The sequence below is a fragment of the Silurus aristotelis genome, assembly GCF_946808225.1.
Source record: "Silurus aristotelis genome assembly, chromosome: 24".
NCBI lineage: Eukaryota > Metazoa > Chordata > Actinopteri > Siluriformes > Siluridae > Silurus > Silurus aristotelis.
Genome location: NC_139597.1, coordinates 19,697,137 through 19,712,136, shown reverse-complemented (window position 1 = coordinate 19,712,136; position 15,000 = coordinate 19,697,137). Strand labels below are relative to the sequence as shown.

Below are 15,000 nucleotides of genomic sequence, written 5' to 3'. Positions count from 1 at the left end.
GTGTGTGTGTGTGTGTGTGTGTGTGTTCTCATGGTACAGCGGCAGTGTGTGGAGTATGCTCTAAAGGCACGGCCTCTACGCAGGTACATTCCAAAGAATCCATACCAGTATAAGGTGTGGTATGTAGTCAACTCCACCTACTTTGAGTATTTGATGTTCACTCTAATCCTCCTGAACACCATCTGCTTGGCGATGCAGGTCAGTAAAACTCCTTCTGGATCACTGGATGATCACACTATGATATTATGACAACAGACCTGTAATTTAGAGTATCTGCTGCATCTCTCTGCAGCACCATGGACAGTCACCATCCTTCAACAAAGCCATGAACATCCTCAACATGCTCTTCACTGGTTTGTTCACTGTGGAGATGATCCTCAAACTTATTGCCTTCAAACCCAGGGTATGGCTCGCTTACTGTACACAAATATATATTTAAAAGCGATAAAGTGAATACAATATTTTACACTATTCACTAACCCCAAACCAAACACAATTATTTAGTTCATTCTCTATTTCTCTCTTCATTTCTCATCATTTCTCTAATCTCTATTTATTATACTCTTCATGAGGATTTGTGTGTGATAGGGCTAGGCTAAGGGTCAATCTGTTAATCCTAATCCTAACCCTAACACTAAGCATAGCCCAGTCTGCTACAGGGGTGATGAAGATACCTGTCTAATGAACCCTTTATCCTGTTTAGGGATATTTTAGTGATCCTTGGAATGTCTTTGACTTCCTCATCGTAATTGGCAGCATTATAGACGTCATTCTGAGTGAAATAAACGTAAGTACCCACTTCACCCCCCTGTTACTCTGTTATAACTGTTAATACTGGTGTTGGTTTCTGACCTGTTGCATGTCCGCATTTTAAACACCAGCAGGTTCCTTTTTCTAGGACACTTCAGATTCTTTAGATGTCCAATGATTGTGTAATGTTCTGATCAATCCGATCAAACAACAAATTCACTGTTCACAAGCGGAAAAAATCCCAGATTTCAGACCAAAATTAGACATTCAGGGATATTAAATTTATAAACACGACACATCTGGCAACAAGACACAGCTGGAGTCACATATTTCAAGATCACCTGAAAATGGGTGGGTTTAATCAACAAGTGTGAAGTTGATTAACATGTGAATTTGCTGAATTTGGCGTATTATTGTAATCATCCTGAAGGGGTTTTAGTTCAGGATTTTCTTATCACTCAGAACTACACAATTATTATCGTTATCAGTAATCACTCCGGTACAATCTGGAATTTCCTGATGGTCACACTGCAGTAATATTATCTCATAGTCATATGACTCTCTCAGACTCCGAGTCTCAGCTGAGTCCTAGTGTGCACTTTGAAATTGTGCATTCTAGTGTCCACACACACACACACACACACACACACACAGAGAATAACAGGTCAGCATTGCAATAGCTTTGATCTGTCTTCCTTTCTTTAAAGCCAGCTGATCCTTCTTCCTCTACTCCTTCCTCTGTGGTAAGACCGATGGTAAGGGCTGTGTGTAATCAAACTCCACCTCATAGTCTCTCCATCACAACGTGACCTTCTTCTTCTCATTACAGCCACAAAGACATAATCAAACGTCTCCACGGAAACACAAAGTCACAAAACATGCTTTTTCCTGTGCTGATTATCCTCCTCAGTGTGTAAAGGTTGTGTTGTGATGTTGTGGTTCTCTCTGAGCTCATACCCATCTGTTGGAATCATCATGTATCATCTTACACAGTGAGCATCGCAGCTCTCTGTGTGGTACAGTGCCAGCCTTCTGCTGATTACATTTCCACTGTGTGACATGACATCAGAAATCATCAGATAGAAACATAACGTCTGTAATCTGTGGATTCTCCTGCTTTAATCACATCTCATGATGTCCAAGAATCTGTACACACATCAGATAACTGCAGATTTCAACACAATGTCTTTTGACTTTGTACTTATAAATATAAATACAAAATATGTATTAAAATATGTATGAGAAGTGAATGATTGAGGCTGAGGATCGAGGAGCGATTTTTCCATCTGGAACATTGTGCTCAGGATCAGTGGAGTACAAGGTGATGTTCTATATCTTGCTTTAGGTTTTAACATCACAAATAAAGTAATAAGAGAGACAGGATTGGTGTGTGCTGGCCATGGGGATCTCCCTGGAGGTGGCATCATTGTGGTCAGTTGAGGAATCATATGAGGCTTCATGATGATGAAGGTTTGATGAATGGTAATGATGATGTGGTGGTGATGAAGGTTGATGAAGTGGTAATGAAGTGGTGATGATAAAGGTAGATGAATTAGTAATGAAGTGGTTATGATGAAGTGGTGATGATGATGTGGTGATGTGGTGGTGATGAAGGTTGATGAAGTGGTGATGAAGTGGTGATGATAAAGGTAGATGAATTAGTAATGAAGTGGTTATGATGAAGTGGTGATGATGAAGTAGTAATGAAGTGGTGAGGATGAAGGTTAATGAAGTGGTGATGAAGTGGTAAAGAAGTAGTAATGAAGTGGTGATGATGAAGTGGTGATGATGAAGTGATGATGATGAATGTTGATGAAGTGGTGATGATGAAGTGGTGATGAAGGTTGATAAAGTGGTGATGAAGTGGTTATGATGAAGTGGTGATGGTGAAGTGGTGATGGTGAAGTGGTGATGAAGTGGTTATGATGACATGGTGATGATGAAGTGGTGATAATGAAGTAGTAATGAAGTGGTGATGAAGTAGTAATGAAGTGGTGATGATGAAGTGGTGATGATGAAGTGGTGATGATGAATGTTGATGAAGTGGTGATGATGAAGTGGTGATGAAGGTTGATGAAGTGGTGATGAAGTGGTTATGATGAAGTGGTGATGGTGAAGTGGTGATGGTGAAGTGGTGATGAAGTGGTTATGATGACATGGTGATGATGAAGTGGTGATAATGAAGTAGTAATGAAGTGGTGATGAAGTAGTAATGAAGTGGTGATGATGAAGGTTGATGAAGTGGTGATGATGAAGTGGTGATGATTAAGGTTGATGAAGTGGTGATTATGAAGTGGTGATAAAGTGGTTATGATGAAGTGGTGATAAAGTGGTGATGATGAAGTGATGATAAAGTGGTGATGATGAAGTGGTGATGAAGTGGTTATGATGAAGTGGTTATGATGAAGTGGTGATGATGAAGTGGTGATGGGGTGATGATGAAGTGGTGATGAAGTAGTAATGAAGTGGTGATGATGAAGTGGTGATGATGAAGGTTGATGAAGTGGTGATGATGAAGTGGTGATGATGAAGGTTGATGAAGTGGTGATAAAGTGGTTATGGTGAAGTGGTGATGATGAAGTGGTGGTGATGAAGTGGTGATAAAGTGGTTATGGTGAAGTGGTGATGAAGTGGTGATAAAGTGGTTATGGTGAAGTGGTGATGGTGATGTGGTGATGAAGTGGTGATGATGAAGGTTGATGAAGTGGTAATGATGAAGTGGTGATAAAGTGGTTATGATGAAGTGGTGATAAAGTGGTTATGGTGAAGTGGTGATAAAATGGTGATGATGAAGTGATGATAAAGTGGTGATGAAGTGGTTATGATGAAGGTTGATGAAGTGGTGATGATGAAGGTTGATGGAGTGGTGATGATGAAGTGGTGATAAAGTGGTTATGATGAAGTGGTGATAAAGTGGTTATGGTGAAGTGATAAAATGGTGATGATGAAGTGATGATAAAGTGGTGATGAAGTGGTGATGATGAAGTGGTGATGGTGATGTGGTGATGAAGTGGTGATGATGAAGTGGTGATAAAGTGGTGATGATGAAGTGATGATGAAGTGGTGATGAAGTGGTTATGATGAAGTGGTGATGGTGATGTGGTGATGATGATGTGGTGATGATGAAGTGGTGATGATGAAGGTTGATGAAGTGGTGATGATGAAGTGGTGATAAAGTGGTTATGATGAAGTGGTGATGATGAAGTGGTGATTAAGTGGTTATGATGAAGTGGTGATAAAGTGGTTATGGTGAAGTGGTGATAAAATGGTGATGATGAAGTGATGATAAAGTGGTGATGAAGTGGTGATGATGAAGTGGTGATGGTGATGTGGTGATGAAGTGGTGATGATGAAGTGGTGATGGTGATGTGGTGATGAAGTGGTGATGATGAAGTGGTGATAAAGTGGTGATGATGAAGTGATGATGAAGTGGTGATGGTGATGTGGTGATGAAGTGGTGATAATGAAGTGGTGATAAAGTGGTGATGATGAAGTGATGATGAAGTGGTGATGAAGTGGTTATGATGAAGTGGTGATGGTGATGTGGTGATGGTGATGTGGTGATGATGAAGTGGTGATGATGAAGGTTGATGAAGTGGTGATGATGAAGTGGTGATAAAGTGGTTATGATGAAGTGGTGATGATGAAGTGGTGATAAAGTGGTTATGATGAAGTGGTGATGATGAAGTGGTGATAAAGTGGTTATGATGAAGTGGTGATAAAGTGGTTATGGTGAAGTGGTGATAAAATGGTGATGATGAAGTGATGATAAAGTGGTGATGAAGTGGTGATGATGAAGTGGTGATGGTGATGTGGTGATGAAGTGGTGATGATGAAGTGGTGATGGTGATGTGGTGATGAAGTGGTGATGATGAAGTGGTGATAAAGTGGTGATGATGAAGTGATGATGAAGTGGTTATGATGAAGTGGTGATGGTGATGTGGTGCTGATGATGTGGTGATGATGTGGTGATGATGAAGTGGTGATGATGAAGTGGTGATGAAGTGGAGATGATGAAGTGGTGATGATGAAGTGGTCATGAAGTGGAGATGATGTAGTGGTGATGAAGTGGAGATGATGAAGTGGTGATGATGAAGTGGTCATGAAGTGGAGATGATGTAGTGGTGATGATGAAGTGGTGATGATAAAGGTGTGCTCTCAACAGCAGTGGGATCATGAGGAGGTTTCAGGATGATGTTGATGTTAATTTTTGGTGCTGATCCTTTTTATACATTGTTCCTGTTTATGAATAAACTTTCTTTCGGCTTCTCCCATTAGGGGTTGCCACAGAGGATGATCCTGTTTATGAATACATACTTTATTTGTGTATGTTTATAAGCACAAAGTCAGATGACATTGGGCCTCATTTCACTCTGGGTATGAACAGATTTATTCCACAATCATTTGTAGGATTATAAGTTTTGAGTTATTAGAGGAGATATTTAACAACTCCACCAGATGCTCTCATTAATGTCATCCTGGTTTCACCTGTGTGTTTTCTGTAACAGATAGAATGCTGTATTATAGTTCTATTATTAAAGCGCTTTATTTGTGTTTTTGTGTTTGTATGTGTATGTTGGGACGGGGTCGGCCTGTGCGTATGTGTTTCTGCTTTTCTGTCTGTCTGTGAAATGCTGAAAGGGGCTCCAGAATACAGAAGATAATGCCAGGATTTCCATTACCTTCTTCCGACTGTTTCGAGTGATGAGACTGGTGAAGCTGCTTTCACGTGGAGAAGGAATTCGCACCCTGCTGTGGACCTTCATCAAATCTTTCCAGGTGAGAAGTGGATGAGACTTTTTTTGGAAATAATTAAAAGATAAATCAAATCAAATAAAAAACACAAATAATAACAAAAAAATTTTTTTTTAAGTTTGATTTGTTTTCTCTGTGTCTCTTCAGGCACTTCCTTATGTAGCGCTGCTGATAGTGATGCTTTTCTTCATCTACGCTGTTATTGGCATGCAGGCGAGTCCTCACAAATCCCTAATGTTCTTTATTCTCTGTTTACTTCTGTGTACTGCACATGTCACTACCAAAATCAGTGTACACGATACACGATACACAATACCAACTACACAATACACAATACGCACTACACAATACATAATACACACTACACAATACACCAGGGGTGGCCAACCCGCGGCTCGTGAGCCGCATGCGGCTCTTTGGCTGGTTTAATGCGGCTCTTATGTTCATATCGATTTTTGTGTGTTTGATTTTTAATGTGTGTGTTCGCTTTGCTTAAGTTCAATACGGTATTTAAGACTTAAATGAGCGGCGCCCCTACTGGGAAACTTTGCGGTATATCAGACCTTGGCATGAGGCCAATCATAAATTACAGGGATGCACCGAGAATTTTTGGAAATGCCTAAATCGCCGAAACAACACGTCAGAAACACAAATGTAATGACGCAATAAAAAGCGCAGCAGCACACGGGTATCTGGATAAGAGCAACATGTCTGCGGTGTGAGGAGAGTGATGTGCAAAACATGCAATGCTGAAATTTTAAGAGTGGGTGTATCTGCAAAGAGTTTCTCCAAGTCAGGTTTAATTGATCACCTGAAATCCAAACATCCCGATTGCCTTCTAAATATGAGAAGAACGCAGCGCAGAAAAGTAAAGTGAATCTGAGCATGCGCAGTCCGTCTGTAGAGGACGGTTTTGAAAAGGCAGGAAAGTTTTCCAGTGATGGTGTCAAGGCAAAAGGCATAAAACACAAACAAATATGGATTTCATTGACTTTTGAATTGAATTTTCATTTCGGTGCATCCCTAAAATATTATCGTTGGTGTGGCCCTCTGACACAATTCAGCTTTCTCATGTGGCCCCTTGTAAAAATTAATTGCCCCTGCGGTATATTCATCTCACGCGCATGCGCATTTGCAGAAAATACCGTATTAACCTCAAGCGAGGTGAACACGCACATTAAAAAACCACAAAGTCTGTGTTTTCTACCCTGAAACACGTGAAATCAAAGCATCGATCTGTTCTGACTGACACACACGTGAAAGAATTGCTTCGAGTGGCAACAACGGAATCCGAGGCAGATTTGAAGGGGATTGTTTAAGGCAAGGATGCCAAAAGTCCCACTAAGTAACATGCAGAGTAAAAGAAAAACGCTATTGTAAATGATTATATTTTTGTTTGTGGACTTGGTTGAACAGAGTTTGTGTGTGTGAGACAGTGCACACAATGACTGTCCTGTGGTCTTGTAGGAGTCCATTTCTGTCATTATGTTGGTGTGTGACATTTACAATAAATCTGGCTGAGCAGAGGTGTGTGTGTGTGTGTGTGTGTGTGTGTGTGTGTGTGTGTGTGTGTGTGTGTGTGTGTGTAAGAGGAGGGGATGGGTGATGTTCATGTGTATGATGTGGCTCTTTGCGGTAACACAGTATAAAATGTGGCTCTCGGTCTCTGACTGGTTGCCCCCCCTCCCCCCCCCCCCCCCCCCCCCGCCTTATATACTACACACCACATTCCTATACATATACTGTACATTAAATAAAGACTGATTTATATTAATATAATAATAAATAATAATATAATTCCGGCTGCTGCTATCGATTATTTTAGTAATTAAGTATTCTAACGTTTATTCCAGCGATTAATTGAATAATTGGATAAGAAGATAAAAAGAGCAACTTTAAATTAAAGAGAGAAAATAAGATGCGTGTATTTAAATGAACGTCAGTTATTTCCTTTTTAGAAAAATTTACATTTTAATGCTGAAATGACACACTAGAATATCTGTGGAAACTAAATATAAAAAGATAAAGATAAAGATGAAATAAACAAAAATGTAAACACACTGTACAGTGTTTTCTTTATGTTTAAGTTTGAAATGATCACAAACATTGGAAACTTTCTGTCGATTTCATCGGCCTGAATCCTGGAAGCCCGTTTCCGCCACAAAATAAAGTTTGCCCAATTCCGAATTTCTTTTTATAATTCTGACTTTTTTTCTCGTGAACATCTGGTGTTTCTGGTACACAGGTGACCATGTTGTCAGCCTGAAGTTTGAAGCTGTTGGCTCCTTATTTGCCTCGATGGTTTTTTGTTTTTGAATTACTCGAGTTACTCGATGAATCGTTTCAGCCCTCAATATAATACATTTTAGAGTGTTTTATTATTATTATTATTATTATTAATATTATTCTATTTTCATGTGCACAGATGTTTGGTAAGATCGCACTGAGGGACAACACCCAGATCAATCGAAACAACAATTTTCAAACGTTCCCTCAAGCTGTTCTGCTGCTTTTCAGGTAAAATCTTTACTTCGTCTTCTGCTCTGTCATTTGTTGTGTTCTAGTTTGTTGATCAGAAGACAGAGTGTAGTGTAACCAGGTGTAACCTGTTGCATGCTTGTGTTCAGATGTGCAACAGGTGAGGCGTGGCAGGAGATAATGCTGGCCTGTTATACTAACCGTCCGTGTGAAAAGGGATCTGAGGAGGCTCCTCACAGTGAGGAGTGTGGCAGTCCTTTTGCCATCATTTACTTTGTCAGTTTCTACATGCTCTGTGCCTTCCTGGTGAGTGTCTCCTGTTCATATTCCTGCCTATTTTTTCCCCATGACCTGTAGGTTTTTAGTGTTATCAGATTCACTGTGCTGTAATAAATGCTATAACATCTGATGGAGATGCTGTAAGTGCAGAACATTGGAATTTCAGACCTGTTAGTATGTGAAGGATCTTTCCAGGCTGCCACACAGTGAAGTTACACACACTCTGCTTTTGTCCACAGATTATCAACCTGTTTGTGGCTGTTATTATGGACAACTTTGACTATCTGACACGAGATTGGTCCATACTCGGACCGCATCATCTGGATGAGTTTAAGAGGATCTGGGCAGAATATGACCCTGAAGCAAAGTTAGTCCATTCTGTTCTTCTGTTTACTGTTAAACGTACAGGATTCATTTTACTACCTGGGATTATTAATGTTGAAGATCTAACAGAAGGCATGTAACATAACTGCTCAGATACAAAACAGATGCAGACTTTATCCAGTCCAAAATCTTAAGATTTATGTTTATGGATATTTAACATTACCTACAGTATATTACATTAAAAAGGACAGACTTCCGCAGCAAATTCTCATAAACGCTTCACGAGGACACATATTACATATATATTATGTATATTTACATATTATGTCAAACTCCCCTGCATTAAACTAATGACCGAACAGTGTCAGGCATTCAGAGATTTCCCACTGTGTGTGTGTGTGTGTGTGTGTGTGTGTGTGTGTGTGTGTGTGTGTGTGTCACTGCACTGATCTCAGGATAAACATGTGAGGTGTTCAGAGATTTCCCACTGTGTGTGTGTGTGTGTGTGTGTGTGTGTGTGTGTGTGTGTGTGTGTGTCACTGCACTGATCTCAGGATAAACATGTCAGGTGTTCAGAGATTTCCCACTGTGTGTGTGTGTGTGTGTGTGTGTGTGTGTGTGTGTGTGTGTGTGTGTGTGTGTGTGTGTGTGTGTGTCACTGCACTGATCTCAGGATAAACATGTCAGGTGTTCAGAGATTTCCCACTGTGTGTGTGTGTGTGTGTGTGTGTGTGTGTGTGTGTGTGTGTGTGTGTGTGTGTGTGTGTGTCACTGCACTGATCTCAGGATAAACATGTCAGGTGTTCAGAGATTTCCCACTGTGTGTGTGTGTGTGTGTGTGTGTGTGTGTGTGTGTGTGTGTGTGTGTGTGTGTGTGTGTGTGTGTGTGTGTCACTGCACTGATCTCAGGATAAACATGTCAGGTGTTCAGAGATTTCCCACTGTGTGTGTGTGTGTGTGTGTGTGTGTGTGTGTGTGTGTGTGTGTGTGTGTGTGTCACTGCACTGATCTCAGGATAAAGATGTCAGGTGTTCAGAGATTTCCCACTGTGTGTGTGTGTGTGTGTGTGTGTGTGTGTGTGTGTGTGTGTGTGTGTGTGTGTGTGTGTGTGTGTGTGTGTGTGTGTGTCACTGCACTGATCTCAGGATAAACATGTCAGGTGTTCAGAGATTTCCCACTGTGTGTGTGTGTGTGTGTGTGTGTGTGTGTGTGTGTGTGTGTGTGTGTGTGTGTGTGTGTGTGTGTGTGTGTGTGTGTGTGTCACTGCACTGATCTCAGGATAAAGATGTCAGGTGTTCAGAGATTTCCCACTGTGTGTGTGTGTGTGTGTGTGGGTGTGTGTGTGTGTGTGTGTGTGTGTGTGTGTGTGTGTGTGTCACTGCACTGATCTCAGGATAAACATGTCAGGTGTTCAGGGATGAAAAGGGAAATAAAAGTTTATAGACGATTGTTATGTTGAGAGCCAGTAATAAATCCGAGCTTCTTGTGTTCACATAGGGGCCGAATTAAACATCTGGATGTGGTGACATTATTAAGAAGGATTCAGCCACCACTGGGCTTTGGCAAACTCTGTCCCCACAGAGTGGCCTGCAAGGTACACACCCTCACCCTCTGCTCTACACATGCAGTGGAGATGAAACATGCTTATAACAGGTTTTAAAGCCTGTTTATATCCACTGTACACACATATGCATGCATTATGACATAAATCCCAGCAGACGGGTCCATGTTTAGATGTGTGCATCTGTTTTTATTATGAATTCAGCGCCTGGTGTCTATGAACATGCCCCTGAACAGTGATGGTACAGTGATGTTTAACGCCACCCTGTTTGCCCTGGTGCGCACAGCACTTCGCATTAAAACTGAAGGTAACGTTCTCCACTCAAATCACATGCTGAGACTACAAACATTTCTGTACATATAACATGAAGAAACATAGCACTTTGTGTGTCAGGAAATCTGGAGCAGGCAAATGAAGAACTGAGGGCAATTGTGAAGAAGATCTGGAAGAGGACCAGCATGAAGTTGTTGGACCAGGTTGTTCCTCCAGCAGGAGGTTAGTGATTTTTTTGGGTGTTGACTTACACTTAAATGTATTACAATAAACATACAGTCAATAAATAAATAAGATGTTCCTTTTAATTATTAAATAAATTATTAGAAATGATTAATATCAAGAACACAAAATGAAGACGCAGTGAACTGATTTCTCAGACTATTAAATCAGAGTGGAAGTGGATCAGTGGCAGATGTTTACTGTGATACTGAAATTTAATCCAGCAGAACATTTATTTAATGATCTAATTAGAGAAAAGTCTCATATCGACATTGAACACAGGAATGTCATCATTCTTCTCAATATTTATCTTCATGCTGTTCCGTTGCCAGATGATGAGGTGACAGTCGGGAAATTCTATGCCACGTTCCTTATCCAGGAATACTTCAGGAAGTTCAAGAAGCGAAAAGAGCAGGGATTAGTGGCTAAAGTGCCTCCGAAAACAGCACTTTCACTGCAGGTGAGTTTTACATGGACACTATAATATAAATAATGTAAATGACAGAACTATTCTACATTAATACACTACCTTAAGGTTCATCCACACTGAACATCTGCATTAAGAAAAAGACTACATGAGATTTTTGTAATCTTCTGATGTCTAGTTTCAGTGTGTGTGTGTGTGTGTGTGTGTGTGTGTGTGTGTGTGTGTGTGTGTGTGTGTGTGTGTGTGTGTGAAACTTCAGGAGATTAACAGTTTCTGAAAATATTCAAACAGCCTGAATCTCACCGACAACCAGGTCACAAGCAAAGTCACTGAAGACTTTTTAGTGACGTGTGTTGGTGTGAAATTTACTTTAGATGGATGATTTTCTGTATTTAACTAAAGGATTTCATCATTCGCTAACAGGCACAGGTGTTCAACTGAAACCAGAAGGTCAGATTACAGCTGACCCCAAAAACCCAAAAACACACATACCGTTAAACATCTGCTTCTTCATCTTCATATCTTCAGAAACAGGAGTAATTAAGAACTTTTGATGAGTAATATGAATTAATGGCCTCCAGAAAGAAACCATCTTTTTTTTCAGAAGTGATTTATACATTTTACACTAAACTTTGTTTTATTTAGCAGACAGACGGTTAATTGTGTGTGTGTGTGTGTGTGTGTGTGTGTGTGTGTGTGTGTGTGTGTGTGTGTGTGTGTGTGTGTGTGTGTGTGTGTGTGTGTGTGTGTGTGTGTGTGTGTGTGTGTGTGTGTGTGTGTGTGTGTGAGGCAGGCTGGTCTTCGTACGCTGCATGAAATGGGTCCGGAAATTCGGAGGGCAATTTCAGGAGACCTCACTGCAGAGGAGGAACTGGAGAAGGCCATGAAGGAAACAGTGTGTGCTGCATCTGAAGATGATCTCTTCAGGGTGAAGGTCTCATCCTTTAATAAGGAATTAGGTTTTTTATTAAAGCTTAAATATATTATTTAATACTAAATAAATAAGTTTAAATGTGTCAGAAATCTGGAATTATAACCAAGTAAGGGTTTTTTTTTTTTAGTTTTTCTAAAATGATTTTATTAAAGCAACTGATGAAAGTAAAGGTGCATCAGACCTTCACCACTGACACATAGAAGATATACCTAATCAGTCAACCAGCAGCAACCAGGAAAGAACATTTTCATGTAATATTATTAGCCTTAATAAAGATTAAATTGCTCTTAAATTTGTGAAAAAGTCCGTTAGAAGCCACATGCAGAGGATCTGTGATTCCAGAAACTTCAAAACAGACCAGTACAACACTCCACCATCATATTCAGTCACATGAGCTCTAATCATACATCCAAATATTCACACACACACACACACACACACACACACACACACACACACACACACACACACACACACACACACACACACATGTACATGTGTACAGTATATAGTGTAACTTACAGAATAATAGAATGCAGTAGAAAATTTTCTGAAATGTAACATTATTATAAATATGTTAAATTAAGGATCTGACTGAAGATTATTTGGTTTGTAGATGAAGCATGTAAGTGTGTGATGTGACTGTAAGTATATCAACAGTCTCAACCAGGTCTTTTCTTCTCTACACAGCGGTCAGACGGCTTCTTTAGAAACCACATGAACTATTATCATCAGAGTGATGACTGCACTGATTTCCCTCCGTCCTTCACCACTCAGAGGCCACTGCACATCAGCAAGTCCGGCAGCCCTGGAGAGGGAAAGTCACCATCTCGTGAGAAACTGGTAGACACCACCTTTACACCAAGCAGCTATTCCTCCTCAGGTTCCAATGCCAACATCAACAATGCCAACAACACCTCCATCAGCCACTGCTACCCGCCCATTAGCACTGTGGATGGTCACACCAGACCCCTGCTCATACCTGTTCTACTCCCCTGCTCCTCGTGGTCCTTCCCCAATAAAAGGTGAGAACATGAAGTGTCATAAAAAAACCTTAAGTCACTAAACTTCTTCTGTCCATCACCGAGTTTCACACTGATGCTGTTCTTAATCAGTGTTGAAGCATTAAAGATTTGTGAAAATATATGAATTTTTGTTCAATGTTTAATGAGTGTATACTTATTAGACATTATCTAACACAACATCTAAAACAACTGGAATTTTTACTGAAAACAGGAGGTAACACAATCTGCCCCATGTTTCCCTGCAGTAAAGCCATGTTCAGAGTGAGTGTGTCACACTGGGGGACTGAGGGACATGTTGCACTACAGCTGTACTTTATATGGGATTTGTTTTGTGCTTGTGTGTATATTCAGCTCAGACTCGGGTGAATGTTATTTCCCAGTAATCTCTCGGGGAGAGGCAGCTAAAGATCAAATGCATGACCAGATGCTTACAGAGACCGAATGCCAACATGAGCAGGACATGCTGTCCCCCAAAATGTAACACATCTTTCCCAATATTCTCATTTATTCACATTTATACTGATCCGGTTTAAAAACTGCCATTATCCTGGAACACTTTTTGTTTGTGTGTTTGTGTATGTGGCAGGTTGGTGTTGCAGAATGACGAGTGTAAGCAGTTAGCTGTGATGGAACAGACAGATGGGGGTGAGGACAGAAGACCATGGAAGTTTCCCCAACAAACTGTTCTCTCTCCAACTGCACTAAGTAATATAGCAGTCATATAAAAAAAAAAAAAAATAGTTTGTTGTAATTAAATTGTAATGATGGGAAACTTTTCCCTGCTTCACTCTCACAGGTCAACGATCTTCCATTCATCTAGAGTGTCTGAGCAGACAGAGCAGAAATGAAACGTCACATAAGACAGCGTTGCCTCTACACTTAGTCCAGCATCAGGTGAAACACATAAAATGTGCAGTCAGTCTCTCAGAAACTTCCGGTTATTTCCGTAACCCCGGTTGTCTGATAACAGGACTGAGGAATGTCGCTATGGGAATCGCCTCGGACACTCAATCCCGGAAGCACCGATTATAACACGTCTTTCGGTTGACAGTGATGCATGCGTCCCACCTCCCTCATATACACCGCTGTGATGGTCCCTACCGCATTCTCTGTATATCTGTTCTCTGTGCTACTGCAAGGAGGGAAGTGTGGTGAGATACCTCACTCCTGTTATCAGAGAACCGGGATTAGGAAAGAAACCTCGAGGTGCCTCACTATAGGATATAGACAACTCCCGTATTGCAGACCTGCTGTCGAACGCAGGCGTGTCAACCAACTCATAGACGTGTGATAATAACACAAGCTCTCCACTATTTACAGAATACAACGGAGACGTGAAAAATAAAAACGTTCTCTGTACGATTTTTTATTTACATGGAGTAAAAGCCGTGCTGGCTGTCCTCCTGTGGCACAACACGAATCAGTCTCTTGCTCAACAATGGAGGTTATTTCTTCTCCTAAAATCTTAGCAGACCGCTGCTTCTCTCGCTTACAGATGGCGCAGTGGCGCCATCTAGCGGCGGAGCTGGGGGTTGCAGTGCGGATCTGGATGTTTGGATGGTGTGTTTTTGTTCATCTCTTCACGTGTCTGTGCCCTTTGGCCCACTGCCTGGATGCACGGAAACATTTTTATTTTATTATATATATATATATATATATATATATATATATATATATATATATATATATATATATATATATATATATATATATATATATATAATATTTTTGCATGAATTCCATTCTCTCTTTTGTATAGCCCCGGGGGTGGAGAGGGGAGAAACAACATGTGGGGCACTGGGTGAACTGGTGCCAACACTCCAACAGGAGAACCCTTGTCACCTGTCTCCTTTTCCCTCTCAGAGGGTTAACTGGGTGATGCTTAGCCACTGCTGCTGCAGACGAGGCCTTTCCTCTGGGCTGGGGCTGTTTTGGGTGAACCTGCTGTTTTGGATTGCCTGCTGAGGTGGGG

The 15,000-nt window shown here is 40.8% G+C and overlaps 1 protein-coding gene across 5 annotated transcripts in view; it reads left to right on the top strand.

Moving 5' to 3' along the window:
* LOC310718822 (voltage-dependent L-type calcium channel subunit alpha-1C-like) overlaps positions 1-15,000 on the top strand; it is a 29,877-nt gene that overhangs the window by 7,437 nt on the left and 7,440 nt on the right. The window contains exons 14-31 of one of the 5 annotated variants that reach the window (XM_083527861.1): positions 40-198; positions 293-403; positions 704-787; positions 1,458-1,505; positions 5,401-5,529; positions 5,653-5,718; positions 7,931-8,022; positions 8,133-8,289; positions 8,502-8,629; positions 10,084-10,180; positions 10,352-10,454; positions 10,541-10,642; positions 10,975-11,102; positions 11,863-11,997; positions 12,694-13,028; positions 13,380-13,505; positions 13,615-13,733; positions 13,825-13,922. In XM_083527861.1, the coding sequence (XP_083383987.1) occupies positions 40-198; positions 293-403; positions 704-787; positions 1,458-1,505; positions 5,401-5,529; positions 5,653-5,718; positions 7,931-8,022; positions 8,133-8,289; positions 8,502-8,629; positions 10,084-10,180; positions 10,352-10,454; positions 10,541-10,642; positions 10,975-11,102; positions 11,863-11,997; positions 12,694-13,028; positions 13,380-13,505; positions 13,615-13,733; positions 13,825-13,922 (2,217 nt within the window). Of the gene's footprint in view, positions 1-39; positions 199-292; positions 404-703; positions 788-1,457; positions 1,506-5,391; positions 5,530-5,652; positions 5,719-7,930; positions 8,023-8,132; positions 8,290-8,501; positions 8,630-10,083; positions 10,181-10,351; positions 10,455-10,540; positions 10,643-10,974; positions 11,103-11,862; positions 12,004-12,693; positions 13,029-13,379; positions 13,506-13,614; positions 13,734-13,824; positions 13,923-15,000 lie in introns of all 5 variants that reach the window. The other 4 variants (XM_083527860.1, XM_083527859.1, XM_083527858.1 and 1 more) reach the window with 4 other exon arrangements.